The sequence below is a fragment of the Penicillium angulare genome, assembly GCF_028827245.1.
Source record: "Penicillium angulare strain IBT 27051 chromosome Unknown utg000012l_segment0_segment0, whole genome shotgun sequence".
Taxonomy (NCBI): domain Eukaryota; kingdom Fungi; phylum Ascomycota; class Eurotiomycetes; order Eurotiales; family Aspergillaceae; genus Penicillium; species Penicillium angulare.
The window spans coordinates 160,353-179,371 of record NW_026623171.1 but is presented as its reverse complement, the minus strand read 5'-3'; the positions used below and the strand labels follow the sequence as shown (position 1 = coordinate 179,371).

The following is a 19,019-nucleotide window of genomic DNA, read 5'->3' as shown; positions in this document are numbered from 1 at the left end:
CTATAACTTCCATCTCTACCCCGGTATATATACAAGATCCTGTCTTCAATAAATTGGACTGCGCTCTCCTTGAGTCAATCGGAATGACAATTGTCGAACATCCCGCTGCCTTTGGGTACATTACATGTAACACGCTTCTCTTCTGTCCTGGCGCGGAGAGACAGCATCTGGAGTTGGTACTCCCTTCAAAACCTGGGATCCTATTTGGAGGTCCACTGGAAGATACAGAGTCGGAGGTTATCCAGTCTTTTATTGGGAGTATGGGGTCTAGGGCATTACTGCCGTTCTCCGCCAACGAGCATGCATTCTGGATGACGAGGATATACTATTTCCCAAGGTTGGAATGATGTGGCATGTGAGGCTCTATAAATAGTGATTTGTAACAATGTATATGTGGAATTTAATGAGATCTGGGGAAAATATTTTGCATAAATATTCAACTTGAAGTTCTCTCGATTTCGACAGTCAATCGGAAAATACTACTACATACAATCATGATTTCTGTCCAGCAAAACTTGAAGGATTGGAACCCGACCCTGGAGCTACTGATAGTAATCAATACTAGTAGGCATGTATAGCCTTCGGAGCTGGAGCCCGAGTGTCGCTTGCGATGGGCCGGTAACTCGTCCACCAATCAATTTCGCATAGCTACATCATCGACATTCCTACTGCGTAAACCAATTAACTCACCATTAATTCATGCCAGTGCTTAAATCAAGGAATGCTAGGATCCATTTCAAGGAAATCCCGTATGTACATACATGATTTTCTTTCTGTACTCCACTTAATTTGATGTCATTAATCGACCGATCACGCTAGTATACGGCATCCATTGCCGTTAACATGTAAACTCGCACCGATTGCTCCACTATAGTCAAAGATGTAAAATATGCATACTTGTAGTCTATTACGACGTAGTCGCCACCATATCTCATCTCAATTAGTTATCACTAGGTATCATGTGAATTTGAAATCAATTGCCCTGAAGCTTCAAGTTGATGTCATGTCAATGTGGACTAGTTACTAGACCGGCTATGGGCGCTCATGGGCGCCTATAAAGCCGCGCTTGCCATGCAACTCGAATAATATACATTTTTTCACATTTCACTACATCGACATCTCCAATCTAGAAGACGTCCCATTTGAAAATTCATCTCCATACCATTGTGACCAACGTGTACTACAAAATGAGCACTTTAAATAATGTTGATTCCGTCACCAACGACAAGCAGGGCAGCTTCAAGCCCTCGATTGCCCCCGAAGGCCCCATAACTGATAAAGGCGTAAGTTTGCACGCTCTTCGCCGGTTTTTAGTAACCCGCTGACTGACGATAAAAAACTATCTAGCACAAGCCAGGTGTCAAAGTTAACGAGGCTGATAAGCGCCCCGAACATCATCTTCAGGCCTTTCCTCCAGGCACTGCCCCCGCCAGCAACTCATATACTCCGAATGTCAATGATATCGGCAGCCAAACAAATAACCCCAATACATTCAGCGGTCAGGGTACATCCGTCAGCAACACTCTGACTGGCGCCACATCGCAGGATGTGTATGCCGGGTTTGGTAAGCCTCTCCAAGGGCAAAGTGGAGTCGAGCTCGCCCATGATGGCGCCCATGGACGCAAGAAGCAATCTGCGGGCCTTGAGGGCCTTGGGGGGTCCATTCAAAACCGTGGGGTTGAGCGCACATTCCCCAACCAACGCGGCATCGAAAAAGAGGAGACTGCCAGCGGTACTCGTGGCAATAAAGCCGATCGCGCGGCTGAGGATATGGAGCCTGAAGGTGCTCAGACTCTGGATGCTGAGTGGAAATATGAACCTTCTACCAATCGAAACAAATAAACTCAAACTGAAATAGATCTACGGATAGAAGTTGGGAATAACATGCAGAGGATTACTGTCGAATAAGCAAAAGACGCATGAAATCATGATCTATTAAAAGCTGAACAGCCCGCTCCTTCGTTTTCCGTATGGGTAAACAATCAGTGCTGCTATAAACAATCCAATCGTAATGCCGATTGCTACCTGGATCATACCAAATCCCAATGTAAAGACTGAGGTATTCGACAACCCTGCTCCTGGTGTGTTACTTGGCGAAGAATGAGATGAAACGTTCTGGCGAATTTCATCTGCAGACTGTACTCCCGTGATCAAGGAACCCGTGGCCGCAAGTCCAGAAGGCACGAGAATAAAGATCCCAGGTAATATTGCAGTAGCCGCATGGCCGTGCCACAGCCGACTGTAAAGATTGCCCATGATACCCACAGTAAATGAACCAACAGTATTAGCAACTTGAGAATTCGACCCCAGCCTCTTGGTACTGAAGTAGTTTGTTGTGTATCCCGACAACGCGATAATTGTCATCGGTGGCAACTGCTTCCATTTACCTTGATTGATAATCAGAAGCCAGACAGTCATAATGGCCACGAATGGAAAACGGGCAACATATGGGTTGGGAAATGCGCCCCGCTGGGGACAGTTAAGGTCTGACACGGCTCCTTTGTCTAACAGGCCGTATATTGTAGTACCGACCGTGATTCCATACCCGATAAACAAAGAAAAAATAATGGCATACACCATCCGAATCGAGCCAGCAATAATTTGATGGGATTGCAATTCCAAACTGCTGCAGAGCACCAAGAACCCAGGTAAAATCAAGGCGATCGAAGCTTGCGCAATAGCCGAAAAACAGAATAAGTACTGCCTCTTACCATCGACGACAGACTGTGGAATGCTGCCGAATGCGCGGGCCAGAAAGGAGGTTAACACAGTCGAAGTTACTTCGAATACATTCGAGTATAGTACCGACCGAGGTGCTGCAAGGTGTTGCATAGCCCCAACAAGTAATCCATTGATAAATATAATCGGCATATCAATGGGTCGCGCATTGAATGCAAAGGGTCCGACTGTTGCTGTTGCCAATCCATATATTAAAACCACAACGAATTTCGGATAGCGTGGCTTCTTTTTCATCACATCATCCAACTCTTGGACCGCTTCCGCAATTCCAATAACATCGTGGATCACATTCTTATAAATAAGATGGGTATCTGATAGACGCGCTAGATCCACTCCCTGTGCAACTCGTACAAGCTTCACTTCGGTCGTTCTCGTGGACGGATCATCAAATGACATGATCATACATCCTGGTAGATATAAGAATTGACTATCAACCTCGAGAACCTTGGCTGTCATCTGCATATACTCCTCTAATCGATGCGTTGGTGCTCCAAATGACATAAGTGCCCGACAGAGTTGCATGATATATCGCTGGCGACAGATTATCTCTGCGATATGGATGGTAATCCGAATTTCGTCCTCACGTCGCGCCTTGCGGTCAGATTGCTTGCCCTGCCTTTTTGATGCAGCCGACATTACTTCACTGGAAACCGGTGTGCTCGCTCCACTCATAACACCCGATGCCCCAATCAGTGTGGAAGTTGACGTGTTAGGCGGCTTTTTGTACCATTTGGGCCTATCTTTTTTTGGCGTCGTTGTGCCGGAACCCGTAGACGATGCTGTACTTGATGTGGATTCCATTGATGACTTACTAGAAGTTCGAGAACCTCTCCCTTGTTGCTGCGATCCACCGTTCAGTTTGATCAGTTGAGATAAAACTCCACCGCCACCAGATCGATATCGTAGGTTGGATTCTAAGCTTGATTCATTTTCACCTCCAACTGACTCCGTACCGGTATGTGGGTAAGGCCGTCCACGGGTCTTTCGGCGCTTCGCGGAATGATCCTGCGTTAAATCGCGTACGAGTCGATGAGCCTCGGAGCTACTTGTGGCTTGATGCTGACGCTTCTGCTCATAAGTCTTATGTTTATCGTCTGTCACGTCTGACAGCGGAGGTTCACTACCAGTGGCCCAGTCTGCTTGGTACATACCCGATCCAAGATCATCGCCTCCGTGTGTAGGCCGACCCAGCCGCTCACCCAAGTTTCGCGTTTTTTGTTTCAAGTTCGCTTTTGCAGAACGAAGTCGAGTCTTCGCATTGTCAAAGTTGAGGGTATTTGGGAGAGTTTTGATATTATTGTTGTTGGTTGTTTCTGGTATTTGCTCATCTGGCACTTTTTCATCGGGGGCCACGCCATCAGCCTGGGAGGTGAGCGGTGCTTGACTACCCAATGGTGTGTCGGCAACGTCCGCGGATTCATGGGTGTATGGTCTTATGGGGTTGTGAGGCTGATCCTCTCTTCGGGAATCATCCCATCCAGGGGGAGAGTCTTTCAAGGTCGATTGCCGAGCTGCATCGCGGGAGGCGCCAGTGTTTGCAGATGACCGAAAGTGCACTCTCGGTGGCTTTGGCTCCAGGGCTGTAGTTCTCTCGGTATGGTGGTTCTCTTCATCAAAGGGAACCGCTGCAGGCTCCGTGGGGAGCCTACTATTGTTGCTGCCGATGTCGCTCGACGACAAATTACTGCCGCTTTCTGGGGTAGACATGAGATTCAAGCTATAGGTGTTGATGTGGTCTGCTGCCAAAAAAACAACACATACGATTCCGTGGTTGTGGTGGTTGCCTGTCTTCAATGCTGTGGAATCGACTGCCTCCAATTTCCACGCACTTGGCCTTGACGGTATAAATATACTGAAATTGCCAAGACAAAGTTGTAAGACCAGTTAACAGAAGCAAGCCAGGCATGTCGATCAAGCGAAATTGGTTTGGCGCTTCAATTTCTTCAAGTGGCCATTTCAGCCACTCCAATGAGCTCATCAGCGCCTCTTCAAGTTATCGGTATACGTTTCAGTTGTACCAACCCAAAAGGCGCTGATCGGCTCACTTTTCCCTGTCGAGTCCAAACTTGCACCATACGCTTTTCGACGACGGAATAATTGTCCGACGGGTTCGACCCATGATGTCCATCCTCTGAACCTCCACCTATTGCGTAAGTGCTACATAGATACACATTGCAGCATTGCTACTAGTCGTAAGGCCGATGTCCAAGCCTGCGGAATTGAACGGGGGGCAAACCAGTTGTTTGGGGGAGGGAAAGCTTGGAAGGCTTGAAAAGTGGCCACGGAGATTGGGAGAGAAGCCACCTTCCTTCTGATTCAGATGCAACTTAGCGCTAAATAAATGCGAGAGATACATATCCACTTTAATTAGAATGTTGTCACGAGCAAGACAGGGCACTTCGGCCTCTTGGCTTTAAGAGATGGTCGAAATATTACGACGGTGGTCTCGTTTTTCATTGAACATCGAATTGTTGCAAGAACTGACGGGAACGCGTCCATTCAGATAGAGAGGAAGGTCCCATAAAGGATGAAATAGATGATCCAAGACCTTTTCTTGACTATAGGACGCTCTCGTCCACTGTTAACATAAACCTTAGAAGTGTCAGTGGTGCCGCGGGTATCAGCTCCAATGCGGTTTAGATAATAGTAAGGCACCAATAAGGCATCAATAAGACTGTCGTTCCCGAGTTTCACTTCCGCCCCAGATGAGCTGGCATCCCTAGTGAACCTCATTTGAGATGGAGAAATAAATTCGACTGCAACATTACTGAGCTTGTTTACGCCTCATAATAAGGGCCCCAATCATCCCCGTCCATCATTCTGAACAGTCATTGAGACTTCCCCAATGGCAGAGCCTGTTGATGCTGAACGCGCGCGACAGCTGTCGCTTTTCCGTCCCCTAGGTACGTTCCATTGTGACTCCACATGAACCGCGACCAAATGAGAGAAGTGTCCCCGCGTGACCGTTCCATCTGTGTCTTTTAGCTGCCGGTAGGCGGCGGTGTTGACTTCATGGGGGTTGTATATCTTGCCAGCACGTCAAATAAATACTAATACAGTATTGGGCAGGCTACCAGCGTAATTCGTGTGGTTATTGCAAATCAGAAAACGGGAGTATGCTTTCCTATCATCTTTTTCTTAGTTTTTTGTATTTTCGGTTTATTATTTGCCCGCATAACCTCAAAAGTGTAAAGAAATATTCACTAACAATCATTTACAAGGCGCCTCATACTACACTAGCTCAGTGGCTGTGAAGCCTGAGCACTATGGGGAACTCATCGATCGTGGATGGAGACGGTATGCCTATTTGATGGAGTCCCATCGCAAGTTTTGTTATTCAATTGAATCGCTCACAGCCTTCTAGATCGGGAACGCTTTACTACAAACAGAATCTGCAACGATCTTGCTGTCCTCACTACACACTAAGACTTGAGGCGTCCGATTTTCGCCCCCGTCGCGACCAGAGAAAAGCCATCAATCGCTGGAACAAATTCGTTCTCGGCCCTGAGTACATGCGCAAAGTAGCTCGTTTGAGTCCTCGTTCCCGAGCGTGTGTTTGTCGCTGCTTTTCCCCCGGGGCTAGTTCATAATAGCTAACAATTCATGCAGAGAGAAGAAATATCGCAAGTGTAATTTTGATCTCCTGGCCGCGGTCCATGAGATCGAATATGAAAACCTGAAGCGGCCAATTGACCCGGGCACAAAGCGAGCATTAGAGCCCGCACATCGCTTTGAAGTCAACATTGAAGGCGATTCGGTCTCGCAAGCGAAGTTTGATTTGTTTCTGAGGTACCAGATGAAAGTTCATCAGGAAGACGTTTCTCGTTGGAAAATAAAAGACTTCCAAAACTTTCTCTGTTCAGGCATCAAGCGGTCCCCCGCTTCATCCACGAAAAAAGATGGCTCAGAGAAGAAACTTGGCTCGTGGCATCAATGCTATCGCTTAGATGGGAAACTTATTGCTGTTGCGGTGCTGGACTTGGTGCCTAGCGGCGTGAGCTCAGTCTATGTCTTGTGGGTATATTGATAAGTGTTATAGCATGAACTTAGCTGACTTTATAAAGCTACGATCCTGAATACGAACAGTGGGAATTTGGAAAACTGACTGCATTGCGTGAAATCGCATTCGCGATCGAGAATCAATATTCCTCCTACTATATGGGTCAGTGATCCCGAGGTCTCTACTAGTACATCAGTAGTCAATGACTTGTTTCATGTTATTCATGCTAATCCTAAGGCACAGGTTATTACATTCATAGCTGCCAAAAGATGCGTTACAAGGGAAACTATCGCCCACAGTACATCCTTGGTAAGTAGACAGAACCTTTATTGGGTGCCCAGAACCAATCAATGTCATTTCCTAAGTATATGCTAATAATTACCAAACAGATCCGGAATCATACGCATGGGATCCATTAGATGGCGAACTGTCCGAGAAACTAGACCAGAAATCCTATGTTTCTCTATCACAAGATCGTGCCTCTCGTGAAGGGGAAGATTCAAAGCCAACCTCCGCGCTCGACCCTGACGTCAATGAAGAGGAACTTTCCCTTTTTGATATCAACATGCCCGGTGTTCTCACTCGAGACGAAGTAAAAGACTTGAGATTGAGCCAATGGTATTTGCTGTATCATGGAACATTCGTCCAAATGAATGTATGTTTTACATTCCGTCAAGCTTTGTTGAATCATCTATTCACTGTGTTTAACCGTTTCTGACTATCTGCAGGACCTTGTTGGCTGGGAGGATATGCCGATTGACAATCCTCAATCATTAAGAGGTATTATATCTGAATTGGCGGCGGCTTTGGGCCCGTCAGTCGTGCGGAACAGTGCAGTGGTGCTTTTTGATTGAGCGCACTGTGATATCAAAAACGAGATGGATCGTGTAAGTTGAGGCACAGCAACCAGCTGAATAGGCGGTCCTTATCTCCTGTCATGTTAGAGTCTCATTGTAGACTATTTCGCCTCGTGTGGAAACCATTTCTATCAGGAGTTAAAAGGCCATTTGGGTACGAAGGATGCAGCAGTCAGGGAAATCTTTTCGCGAGATAAAATGATTGTACATGACCTCCTTTCTTATTCTATCTCAATTTCCGTTTCCTTGATTTTAACGTTAATCCTGGTAGTCGTGTATACTATTTCATGTTTTCTCGCGTCAGGCGTGAGATTACGCGGCCCCCAACTTGGGGCGAAGATCAGCAACACCCCCCTTACTGGATTAGGAAATTAACGTTGCAAAACTTTCCGCTTTTGTTCACTTGAGAGACATCAAGTGACTATCCTCATTCATTATACCAATTTCCAAACTCCAATTTCTTATTGTGGAATATAAACAGATCATTGTAGCACCTGATCAATCCTACAAGAAGGAAACTCGTTCTGCTACTAGTAGCCATATTCAAACTTTGAACTCCACAAGACCCAAGAACTCTACAGACAATTTGGCTTTTCAAAAGTCCCACCATCTATTCCCCGTTCAGAAGGACTACATTATCGCGACTCATTATTCAGGTCAAAATGTTCTCATCAGCAACTACATGGTTGGTATGTTGACACTTGGTAACAAAGATATGCTATGCAGTGCGGTGATGATAACTCAGGTCTTCCACCAGAGTAGCAAGAGTGACCTCCAGCATGAGAGAGTACCTATCGCTTTTGGTACTCAGACATCGGTTAACGCAGACCAAGGAAGGGGCAACTATCAAATAAAGCCGCGGTCTGTGCAATCAAGCTCAGCCAGTGATCGGTGCACAATTCCCGTGAGCTTGGATTATGAAGAAACCGAGGAACAACATCTCTATTGCTATGATACACTAGGGTATAGACCTTACACCTCCCTCTTCTTATTTCAGTTGTTTATGTTATATTCAAGTGGTTTCCAAAGATTAATTGAGACTGACCTGTTAAGTAGGGAGAAAGCCGCTGCTGGACATTTTCCGCTTGGAGGTTGAAGGTCCGAATTGGTCATTGATGCGATGTTTATGTGTGACGAACCATGCTTTTCAAGTTTTTGTGAACTTGCTTTATATTCGCTATATTAGGCTTTGACTTTTGAATAGACTGCCGCGATATTTTTATCTCACAGGATGGCATTGTAGTTATGTAGGTGGTGTTAATGTATTACATGAAGTTACGAATCTTACACATTCGTAGATCTGGGCAGTTATTGTGCGTGGTAAATACTCAAGAAAACGGGGCCAAAGTTTGCATAATTCGATAAGACCTCACGTTATAAATTGATTGGAACAAACTGGAGCACAAAGAAAGGAATGCCCAGCCTGCCAGTTGGGGGCGAGAATTAATCGCGGCCGCGCGATAACATAGAGCCCTCTGGAGCGTCGTCGACAATTTTAGCGAACAGACGGTGACATCATGTTCGAATGGCAATATGAATAGCAGAATTTCGAGTTGATTCACCATTATTACTGAAAGCTTGAGACCTTGGGACCTTGGAAGAGATCCAATAATTAAATTTGTGATATTTCCAACATGAACAGACCCCTTTCCCAGGATATTAATGTTCTAAAGGGTATAGTATGGATCAATTACAGATACATGTGTTAAGATGAATGGCCAGGATAATCGACAGCTAAGGGGCTGATTTGGGAATTTGAGGTAATCAAATATTCATTCGTACTAATTAGAACAATTGCCACCCAAAGATAATGCTATTTGAATATGCCCCTAATGGTAAGGAAACGGCCCCAGGGGGGTTGTTGTTTCAGATTTTGCACAATTCGTTGATCGATAGCCAGGTGTTTCATGGCTTGAGTTTAATCCATACTGTCGTATAGGAGAACTGATACTTTGTGAAGATCATGATCCATGATGAGAACTCCGTAGATCGAGTACATATCGAGGAAGTTGTGACCAAGTTCCCCAGCAACAGACTCAACCAATGTACTCGCGTATGGGCCCACATATGCCTGGGGCCAAAGGAATACTACCAAGGACTAGTTTACTATTTGCCTGGGGCCAGCGTCACGGTCGGATCTACGTAGGAGGCTTTCTGCAAGAAGTGGGTCCCGACGCCAAGCTGTTAAGCTGTGGTATAGTGCGGGGGCCAGCTAGGACAAAAATCTCAATTGAGTATGTGGTTTTATCAGAATAATCGAGTCAGGTACAACGTTTGGCCCCTAACAATATAATGTTCACAAGTTTCGCCCCCAACAGGATACGTGCCCAGGTGCGAAGCCCATCTACTCCCGGGTCCATCTGAGAATAATTCTAGTGAAGAATTACTAGTATATAAAGAAACTCCTTCCCCGAGCTTATCCTGGTGTAATCTACCTACTATTTTCTGTTACCTTTTCCTCATACACAATCAAGAACACGATGGAAGCCCTTCAACGGTTTATCTACGGGTTCCCCCCACCAGCTCCGCACAAGCGCACCAAGCCCGTTCAGGTGCTGTGCCTAGGCATGCCACGTACTGGGACCGAGTCATTGAGTGTCGCCTTACGAAAATTGGGCATAGAAACATATCACGGTTGGGATATCCTCTTTGAGACGGATGGTAGCAAGCTACAACACTGCAATGAGTTGGTGCGACGGAAATACTGGGGCGCCCGCGATGGTGATGTGTCGATTAGCAGTGAGGAGTTCGATATTCTTCTTGGTGACCACCAGGGTGTGATTGATACCCTACCTTCATTATTTGCTCCGGAGCTCCTTGCTGCTTACCCAGACGCCAAAGTAATCCTTAATCTACGCACCGATGTAGATGCTTGGTATCGCAGTATCGACAAGACCTTCATTCAGACTTTTGACCAATCCTGGTTACTCTGGACGATGAAATGGTTCTCTGGAGGGGCCTTCTGGCTCACCGGAATATATATCGGCTGTGGAATTCCTGGTATCTTTCGAAGTCTTAATGGAAGTGCCACGGACGGTGTCCAACGAAACGCCAAATGGATCTATCGCGACCATTGCAATATGGTTCGGGGTATGGTGCCTAAGGAAAAATTGCTTGAGTGGACTGTTCAGGATGGCTGGGGACCTCTGTGCGAGGTAAGAATACCCTTGATCTTCAAGTCGGAAGAATGAAATATTCCTCCGACTCCCTTCTTTTTTCAAACATTCCTATTGACACGAGACAAATGCAGTTTCTTGACAAGCCCGTCCCCGACGAGCCCTTCCCCAATACCAACAACCCGAATGATTTCACCGGTCGCAAAGAGAATCTCGTGAAAAACCGCTTCGTGCGAATCGTGCGCAACATGTTTATAACTGCGACTCTGGCCGGAGTCGCCACCGCAGGTGCTGTGTCGTGGTGGCGAGGATGGTCTCCGGATGTCACAAGGCTGAATGAATTTGTCGGGGAATTCACTAAGTCGGCCTAGAGTGAGAGATATGATATACACTTTGTTATAGCGTTGGCGGGCATGTAATTGGACTTTTCTTGTGCAAATTTCATCTTCGATAATTTTTTCCTTGCTCAAGTGGCTACTCCCAGTCAGTAAGAACCTTGGAACCCGAAACGGCTGTACTCTGCCTCAAACCAAGCCCAGAATCGCGGTAGGCCAGCGGTCCGTTATGGGGTGCGGCTGTTGCCTGCGCCTGCCGTGCAGCGCAATGGCCAATACTGTGTTTTCATTTGTTCAACATGTCAGCTTGGGACTTGTCGAACGCGTCAAATTGCGCCCGGGAGCGCTGCAGCTCCGCCAGGAGTTCGTCGTCCGTCATTCGTCTTGTCAGGGGGATCACGAGGTCGAGGGAAGGAGCGAGTTCGTCCAGGGTCGGCGGAGGCGGTGCGTCGATTTCAGCATGATTTGCAAGACTTTGAGCTATGTCTTAGGCTCCTAGGGTCCCAGCAAAATGAGTTATTTCAAAAATTCGATTTGCCAAGAGATAGTTGTTCCGAATATCAATTGATGTTATAGCGTGTTTCTAGCTCTACCCGTCACGTGCAATATCGGGCTTCGCTTATAAAATGCCTCTCATGTCAGTAGAATTCAATTATCCTGATCTAATCTCTAATCTGTATATACCTATCTACTACTAATACTACTACTACTATTAAATTTGAACTGGGTTCCAATGGTCAATTCCATTTACCAAGAGATGGGTGTTTGAAGGACCCGCTACATACTACGGGATATCAGATCGGGATATCCCGTGCAAAGGAAAGAAGGAAAGTAACGCGCGAGAAACAAAACTTGAAACTTGAACCTTGGGTTATCTCCAGGGCTACAGAATATACCCTTGCAAAATACCTTCCTACCATCTCCCATCTCCCATCTCCCATATACCTCATCCACGGATTACCCGCCATGGCTCCAAGCGGCTACCCCGTACTCCCGGAGAAGCTTCTCCTCATTTCGCTGAAGATGTACTTTACCCCGGAGCGCACTCTAAATTATCTTCGCGCCCTCCTAGCTCCCGACATCGTCAAACCCGCCAACCGCGAGAAGATCCTCCTCGCTCTAATTCCAGACTTTCTAACGATCTGGCCCTGCGCCGAGATCCTCAAAGAATATGAGAACCAACTCGTTGCATCGGGAATCTCTGCCTCCCCACCACCGCTCCTTCTCGGTGCCCAGGACTGCATGTGGGAGGAGAACGGCGCCTACACAGGTGAAGTCTCCCCAGCCTCCATCCGCGCTCTGGGCTGCTCAATCGTCGAGCTAGGCCACGCAGAACGTCGCGCTATCTTCGGCGAAACAGATGAGCAGACAGCTCGTAAGGCTGCTGCGGCCTGTGCACAGGGTATGGTGCCGCTTGTTTGTGTTGGCGAGATCACTGCCCCGGGCGCGGTTGCTTCAGAAGCTGTCGGACAAGCTGTTGCAGAGTGTGCTGTGCTCGTACGCGCCGTATTAGCTGCTATCCCTGCGGATGCGCCGGTCATTTTTGCCTACGAGCCTGTTTGGGCTATTGGAAAGCCTAAGCCTGCTGGGGTGGACCACGTTGCTGCGGTTGTGGAGGGAATTCGGGGTGTGGTGGGACCCCGCACTGCCCGCATTCTCTACGGTGGGAGCGCTGGACCCGGTCTCTGGGGCGCTGGTGGACTCGGCAAAGCAGTAGATGGAATGTTCCTTGGACGCTTTGCGCATGAGACTGATGGTGTGCGGAAAATCGTTGCCGAAGTGGAGGAGAGCTTAGGCATTGCCTAAGTATACTACGGTACCTACTATAAACGTTGAATATGAGCAGATGAGCCACGAATACAATGGCAATGACAGTGACAATGGTATGGTACATTGCCATTGACTCGATACCGATCTATGTAGTGCCACCATTAATACTCAAGAAGATCAGGTTACGTGAGGAATAAAAGCAGATAATCCCCAATAGAAGCTGAAAAAAACACATCTCTCTTGGCAAGTCGAATTTTTGGGATGACTCCACAACCACAGCCCAAAATTCTTAAATTAATCAATCAGGCCCGACAAATTGACACATGTCTCCGGGTGATGAAAGTCAAACGATCAGAGGATCCAAGGATTATTCATGAATCAACAACTTTAATTCCAAATCTACAAAGTTATCATACATATGTGGAACCCGTAAGATCACATCACAGATGCGTAGTTTCAGCTTCGATTTATCGCGGATCAACGTAAAGAAAAGACCTCAAGAATGCGACAGCAGCTCAGAGCTAGTTAGTGTATTGCTTCTGGAGCAACTTCGCGATGGTCGTTAACTGGATGTTACTGGTACCCTCATAGATAGCCCCGATCTTGCTGTCGCGGAACATCTTCTCGGCAATTCCTTCTCGAACAAAGCCCATGCCACCCATCCACTCGACGGCGGAGCCTGATACGCGACCCGCGACCTGGGAGGCATACAGTTTGGCCATGGCGGCATCTTGAACAAAGTCCTGACCGGCTTCCTTCTTGCGAGCGGCATTGTAAACAAGCGCTCGGGCTGCCGCAATCTCGGTATACGCCTGCGCAATCTGGTGTTGCATTCCCTGGAAGTTGCCGATTAACTGGCCGAACTGCTTGCGATCGTTCCAGACGTATCTGGGTAGTATCCAATGTGGTTAGATAATATTGACAACGACTCTCAAGTGATATTACGGTCTTACCTAGCAGCATTTTCCCATGCGCCCAGCGCCAAGCCCGTCATTTGGGCTGCAATGCCTATGCGACCTTCATTCAAGATGTTGATGGCATATTTATAGCCCTGGCCCTCTTCACCAAGCAAATTGCTCTTGGGAATCACAACATCATCAAAGTTGAGGACGCAAGTGCTGCTTGCACGAATACCAAGCTTCTTTTCCTTTTTAGCAATTGAGAAACCAGGGGTCCCCTTTTCAATAATGAAAGCTGAGATGCCCTTGTACCCCTGGCTGGGGTTGAGATTGGCAAAGACGATAAAGATACCAGATTCCATGGCATTAGTAATCCACATCTTAGATCCATTAATCTTATACCCATCAGCAGTCTTCTCTGCCTTGGTCTGTAGCGCGAATGCGTCTGATCCCGACACCGGCTCAGAAAGACAGAAGGAACCCACGGTACCGGTGCTCAACTTGGGCAACCAGGTGCGATGTGTTTTGGCGTCGCCGTAGCGCATGATCGCCGTGTTGACAAGGGTATTATGGACATCAACCATCACGCTGACACTGGGATCTATGCGTGCCAGTTCTTCGATCGCGACGATTGCGGCGGTGAAGTTCATCCCCGCACCACCGTACTCTTCGGGGATCTCGACACCCATCAATCCCTGCTCGAATAGCTGTTCCACCAAGGCCGGGTCCATGGTTTCGGCTTCGTCCATATCTCGCACTTTCGGGCCGATTTGCTCACTAGCAAACTTTGAGACCGAATCAGCCATCAGCGATTCGGTATCGGACAAATGGCTGATCGGCGTGGGGATGAGCGATGAGAGGTCGGCATCCCGTCGGTGGGAGGTACTTGAGAAGGCATATACGCTAAATGATATATCTTGAATTAGCATGTGCAAATCAAATTTGTCAACGGTACATGCCGGGGAGGGGTAAGAGGTTGGTGGAATGGATTCAGCCGTTTGCTGCATACCTCTGAACGGGTCGGTAGGTAGCTAGGCGTTTGGAGGATAGGCCGACCGAGGGGGTTGTGCGCGACAGATACCGCAGAGAGCGGGGAATAGACGCCATTTCGAGAGAGCAGATGATTATGAAAATGACAGTGGTTTAGGGGAGGAGAAAGATTCAAAGGTTCGAATGGCGGTGGTGGTGGTGAAATCACAAGGGACAAGGGAAGCTCCGAGGAACCTCGGTTATTTGCGGCGGAGACATTGTACTCGGCTCATCGACCGTGACGAAGTTACGAAAGCACTTAATATTCCCTACAACACGAGGATTTTATATTTGATGTTGAATTTGGAGGTTGAGTCCCCCGTGGGATGCTATACATAGACTATATTACATCAGGTCGGCGCCAAATGGTATACATTCGAAATTCTGCCGCCATGTCTTCGTCTCTAGATCAAACTCATTCCTTGAGAAATGCAAGTAAAGCTGATCGAGGCTGCGACCGAATTTGACAACATCTTCTTCATTTACGCCCGGCGGATACCATTCGCCAGGTCTAAATATGCAGTAGTAATATATGCGGGCTTCTTCGGGCACAAGGATTTGCGGATCACCCGGATGGTCCCCTTCAGCGCCACTAGTAGGTGATGTAGCTAAAGTTGAATCTCTAAGAGCCAGGCTGTAGCTTTCTTCCATGTTCATAAAAGCCTCAGCCATGAAAGCACTCGGAGCGCATTTAAAAAGTCCTTGCATCTGTGGGGCCTGGCGTAATAGCTCTAAAGCCTTGCGCCGCAACCTCCAATCACGACATTTCAGAGCAGTCAAAAACAGTGGAACACCAACGCCAGCCTCAAATGTAAAGGGCGGCTGGGAGCCATCTGTCATTGCGGAGGTCGCCAGAGACAATTGGGCCTGTTCGACGATGATGCCAAATTCTGCCAGATGATCATCATAAACGATTTCTAGTGGTGTTAAACATACCGACAGAATAATGGATATGGCAACGTAGTAGATAATGAGTAGAGGCTCATGTTGCACTCTGATTTGAGGGGTGGAGTGCTGCCGATTATTTCCCTGGTGAAATTTTGTATATGCGATATACCACTCAGCAACTCGGTGTTGGAGATTTTTCCTTCGATTAAGCATATCGATGCTCACATAGCAGTGTGCTCCAATCTCCCTCAGGTGTGAATGTGCCTCGCGCTCAAAAAGTAGGACGTCAGCAGAGATAACCGTTATGCTCGATCGAGCATGTTCAAGCGATGTAAATCCAGCGGTTGGATTATTTTCCAGGAAGGTGAAAATTGGGCCAGGTTGAGTGCCCGAGACTGTCAAGGAGATTGAGGCTAACCGCGAAAATAGAGGAATGATAGCATCCTTTAAGAGATTTTGTCTGCTTTTAGACACATGCCCCAGAGTAATATGAGTGCGAAGGTCACCAATGAGAGTCACCCCTTGTCTGAATAACTGCAGGGCTTCTTCTGTGCGACCTTGAATGGTTTCCACACAAATGAACAATGCACAGCTAATGAGAGCAATATACGGATCGGCAATACCGCGCTCAATCTGAGAATGAACACTAGATATTGATCGAGAGTACCATGTCAAGGCCTCCCGCTGGATCTGATTGAGCGTGTTTGATTTGCGGCGATCCCTTAAAAGAGGAAAATCCAATGACTGGTTCGGGTATTCAAACAGGGTACTGATTGCAATCATCCCATCCCAAACTGCAGGCTCACTACGACAGATCTGCGGAATGACGTTGGTCCAAAAATCGATCTCCATCCCACCGGCAAGGTGGCGAGCGACATTCTGAAAGTAATACTCAAATGCACGACGCTCTCTCCGTCCAGCATCCGGAGATGAAGAAAGCAACAATGTGGGGGTGAGGGTAGGTGGAGACCTCCGATCATCCTCGAATTCGCATTTTCGTCCTGTGCTCGTACAGCGGAAGCAACTTGGCTTCTCTTCGCCGCATTTCACCTTTCGAATTCTGGCCGGCTGTTAGCATGGGAGGCTGCTGAATACGGCGGACATAGGGCATATATCGAACTTACTTGCAAGTCTTGCATCCGGATCGAGATTTAGTGGCCCCGACTCGACGGCTGATTGGGGCATCTACACCCATGCCTTCTGTAGAGACACGGATGTCATCCATACCTCAGAAATACAATCTATTGTTCTTACCTTCGGGGTATTTGCCATTTACCACTTGGTGACTTGGACCCGGACTTCTTGGGTATCCCCAGATCCCCAGTGTTCCCCGGCGACAGGAAAGGGGGGGAAATAAAAGCGAAAATGGTGTTAGCTACGGGTCCTCTAAAACCCAGGATATTGACACCTGAGGCAGAGAAGCTTTCGCCTACTACAGTCAACCCCCGCTTATAGTACTGGCTCTGGTTGGATGGACCCACTTTTATGGGTTTTATCATACGAAACCTCCGCTTAAAAAACACTCACCTTTGTACACCTCTTTTCATCCCATCTTTGCAGTCATTCACTTAATCAGCGATATCAACCAATCAGAATGCCTGAAAACCCTGATCTTCCACTCCTACCATGCGCCAGAACGGCCACTCAAGCTGCTCTACCACCACCAAAGCGGCGCCGATTAGGCATATCAGACGCGCAGAAGCAGGCATTACGTGCCTTTTGGGCTAATTCTAGTCCAAAACCGACCCAATCCGCTTGTGCAACTTGGTTTTCGTCCCAATTTGATCACACAATTAATCGTGTATCGGTCTCAAGAATCCTTTCATCCCAATATGAACACCTTGATTCAGGGCCTGTAGGGTCAAATATGCGTGTTTCCTCATCTTTTTGGCCTATATTAGACCAAAAGCTCTCTGATTGGGTTACCGGGCATATCAATAGTGGTTATCCAATTACTGGCCCTTTGCTCCAAACAAAAGCAGCTGAGATTTGGTCTCAAATCCCTGAATATCAAAATCAACAAAGGCCTGCATTTTCAGATGGTTGGCTTACTCGTTTTAAAAAGCGGCATAATCGTCGATATCATACATTCCACGGAGAAGCTGCTTCAGTTCCATCTTCTGTACATGATCAGATGAAAGAAATTCGTACGATATGCGATCAATATAAACCATCAGAGATCTATACTATGGATGAAACTGGACTTTTTTGGCGACAAATGCCAAATGGGGGTCTTTCTGATAGAAAAATTGCCGGAAAAAATAAAAATAAGACTCGGATCTCTCTTATTGTGGCCACAAACGCAGATGGTTCAGACCGAATGCCTTTATGGTTGATTGGAAGTGCAAAAACACCTCGTGCGCTCAGGACAACTAATTTCCAAGCTTTGGGATGTGTATGGCGCTGGGGTAAGAAGGCTTGGATGCGTCAAGCCATCATGGAAGAATGGTTACGTGCTTTTTATATGCGGATTCCTATTGATAAGAAAGTATTGTTGTTTCTTAATAATGCTTCTCCGCATATTGCTGGTCTTAAGCATCTCCCACCACCATCCCATATCAGGGTTGTTTTTTTCCCAGCAAACGCAACTTCGATTTATCGACCTCTAGATCAAGGAATCATCCAAAATTTAAAGCATCATTATCGGAGGAAATGGATGAGATGGATGATTGCTATCCTTGATCGAGGTCTTGATCCACATATTCGGATGAATATCTCCTATGCGCTTTCTTGGATCACCCAGGCTTGGAAAATTTCAGTATCGGATGAATCGATTAAAAATTGCTTTATAAAAAGTTCTTTAATTCGTCTGGACTCTCAAGATGAGACCAAAGGAGAGCAGACCGAAACTGAAGATCAGACCGAGACTGATTCTCAACCAATGTCTGAGCCAGGGTTGACTAGTGAGATTCAAACTCTATACAATAAAGCAATTGAGAAGCTTGGTCAAGATGATATTATACCATTTGATCAATTCTTGAATCCAACAGAGGAAGATATTGCAGTTGAAGATGAGATCGATAGGCAAGATATATATATTGATATGGAGAGCTCGGAAGCACAAGATCTTGAAGAAAACGGGCCACCACCAGAGATATTATCTAATTCTGAGGTCATGTTTCAACTGCAGGGTATTTTACTATGGGCTGGAAGCAAAGAAAAGTGCACACCAGACCATATACGTCAGATTGAGAACTTAATCAGTAATTTCAGCCGATTTCAGGGTGAAGAAAAGCGTCAGGTGACCTTGAAAGATATGGGATGGAAGCCGAAATAGGCAATAGGGCTTAGAGCTATAGTTAAGCAAGTATAGTTTCAATATTATCTCATCATTCAAAACGGTACAATCCACTTATGGTACATAATTTTTCTTGGATGGAATGGTG

The 19,019-nt window shown here is 46.8% G+C and overlaps 8 protein-coding genes across 8 annotated transcripts; 5 read left to right on the top strand and 3 right to left on the bottom strand.

Annotated features, from left to right (window-relative positions):
- Positions 1 to 1,187: 1,187 nt before the first annotated feature.
- Positions 1,188 to 1,842, top strand: N7478_012685 (uncharacterized protein; the record flags this gene model as incomplete). Its single annotated transcript, XM_056928895.1, has 2 exons — positions 1,188 to 1,283; positions 1,348 to 1,842. The coding sequence occupies 2 exons, from the start codon at positions 1,188 to 1,190 to the stop codon at positions 1,840 to 1,842; spliced, it is 591 nt and encodes a 196-aa protein (XP_056772257.1).
- Positions 1,843 to 1,935: 93 nt separating this feature from the next.
- On the bottom strand, positions 1,936 to 4,446 carry N7478_012684 (threonine/serine exporter family protein; the record flags this gene model as incomplete). Its single annotated transcript, XM_056928894.1, has 1 exon — positions 1,936 to 4,446. One exon carries the CDS (start codon positions 4,444 to 4,446, stop codon positions 1,936 to 1,938), a length of 2,511 nt encoding a protein of 836 aa, XP_056772256.1.
- Positions 4,447 to 5,584: 1,138 nt separating this feature from the next.
- N7478_012683 (arginyltransferase) lies at positions 5,585 to 7,593 on the top strand (the record flags this gene model as incomplete). The annotated part of the gene is made up of 8 exons (XM_056928893.1): positions 5,585 to 5,642; positions 5,961 to 6,036; positions 6,104 to 6,289; positions 6,349 to 6,753; positions 6,804 to 6,901; positions 6,983 to 7,048; positions 7,129 to 7,394; positions 7,468 to 7,593. 8 exons carry the CDS (start codon positions 5,585 to 5,587, stop codon positions 7,591 to 7,593), a joined length of 1,281 nt encoding a protein of 426 aa, XP_056772255.1.
- A 2,483-nt stretch (positions 7,594 to 10,076) lies between these two features.
- On the top strand, positions 10,077 to 11,083 carry N7478_012682 (sulfotransferase family protein; the record flags this gene model as incomplete). Its single annotated transcript, XM_056928892.1, has 2 exons — positions 10,077 to 10,751; positions 10,847 to 11,083. The coding sequence occupies 2 exons, from the start codon at positions 10,077 to 10,079 to the stop codon at positions 11,081 to 11,083; spliced, it is 912 nt and encodes a 303-aa protein (XP_056772254.1).
- Positions 11,084 to 12,013: 930 nt separating this feature from the next.
- N7478_012681 (triose-phosphate isomerase) lies at positions 12,014 to 12,853 on the top strand (the record flags this gene model as incomplete). The annotated part of the gene is made up of 1 exon (XM_056928891.1): positions 12,014 to 12,853. One exon carries the CDS (start codon positions 12,014 to 12,016, stop codon positions 12,851 to 12,853), a length of 840 nt encoding a protein of 279 aa, XP_056772253.1.
- A 485-nt stretch (positions 12,854 to 13,338) lies between these two features.
- On the bottom strand, positions 13,339 to 14,823 carry N7478_012680 (acyl-CoA dehydrogenase; the record flags this gene model as incomplete). The annotated part of the gene is made up of 3 exons (XM_056928890.1): positions 13,339 to 13,705; positions 13,771 to 14,619; positions 14,726 to 14,823. The coding sequence occupies 3 exons, from the start codon at positions 14,821 to 14,823 to the stop codon at positions 13,339 to 13,341; spliced, it is 1,314 nt and encodes a 437-aa protein (XP_056772252.1).
- Positions 14,824 to 15,090: 267 nt separating this feature from the next.
- N7478_012679 (Zn(II)2Cys6 transcription factor domain-containing protein) lies at positions 15,091 to 16,858 on the bottom strand (the record flags this gene model as incomplete). Its single annotated transcript, XM_056928889.1, has 2 exons — positions 15,091 to 16,693; positions 16,758 to 16,858. 2 exons carry the CDS (start codon positions 16,856 to 16,858, stop codon positions 15,091 to 15,093), a joined length of 1,704 nt encoding a protein of 567 aa, XP_056772251.1.
- Positions 16,859 to 17,227: 369 nt separating this feature from the next.
- N7478_012678 (uncharacterized protein) lies at positions 17,228 to 18,910 on the top strand (the record flags this gene model as incomplete). The annotated part of the gene is made up of 1 exon (XM_056928888.1): positions 17,228 to 18,910. The coding sequence occupies one exon, from the start codon at positions 17,228 to 17,230 to the stop codon at positions 18,908 to 18,910; it is 1,683 nt and encodes a 560-aa protein (XP_056772250.1).
- Between the last annotated feature and the right edge of the window lie 109 nt (positions 18,911 to 19,019).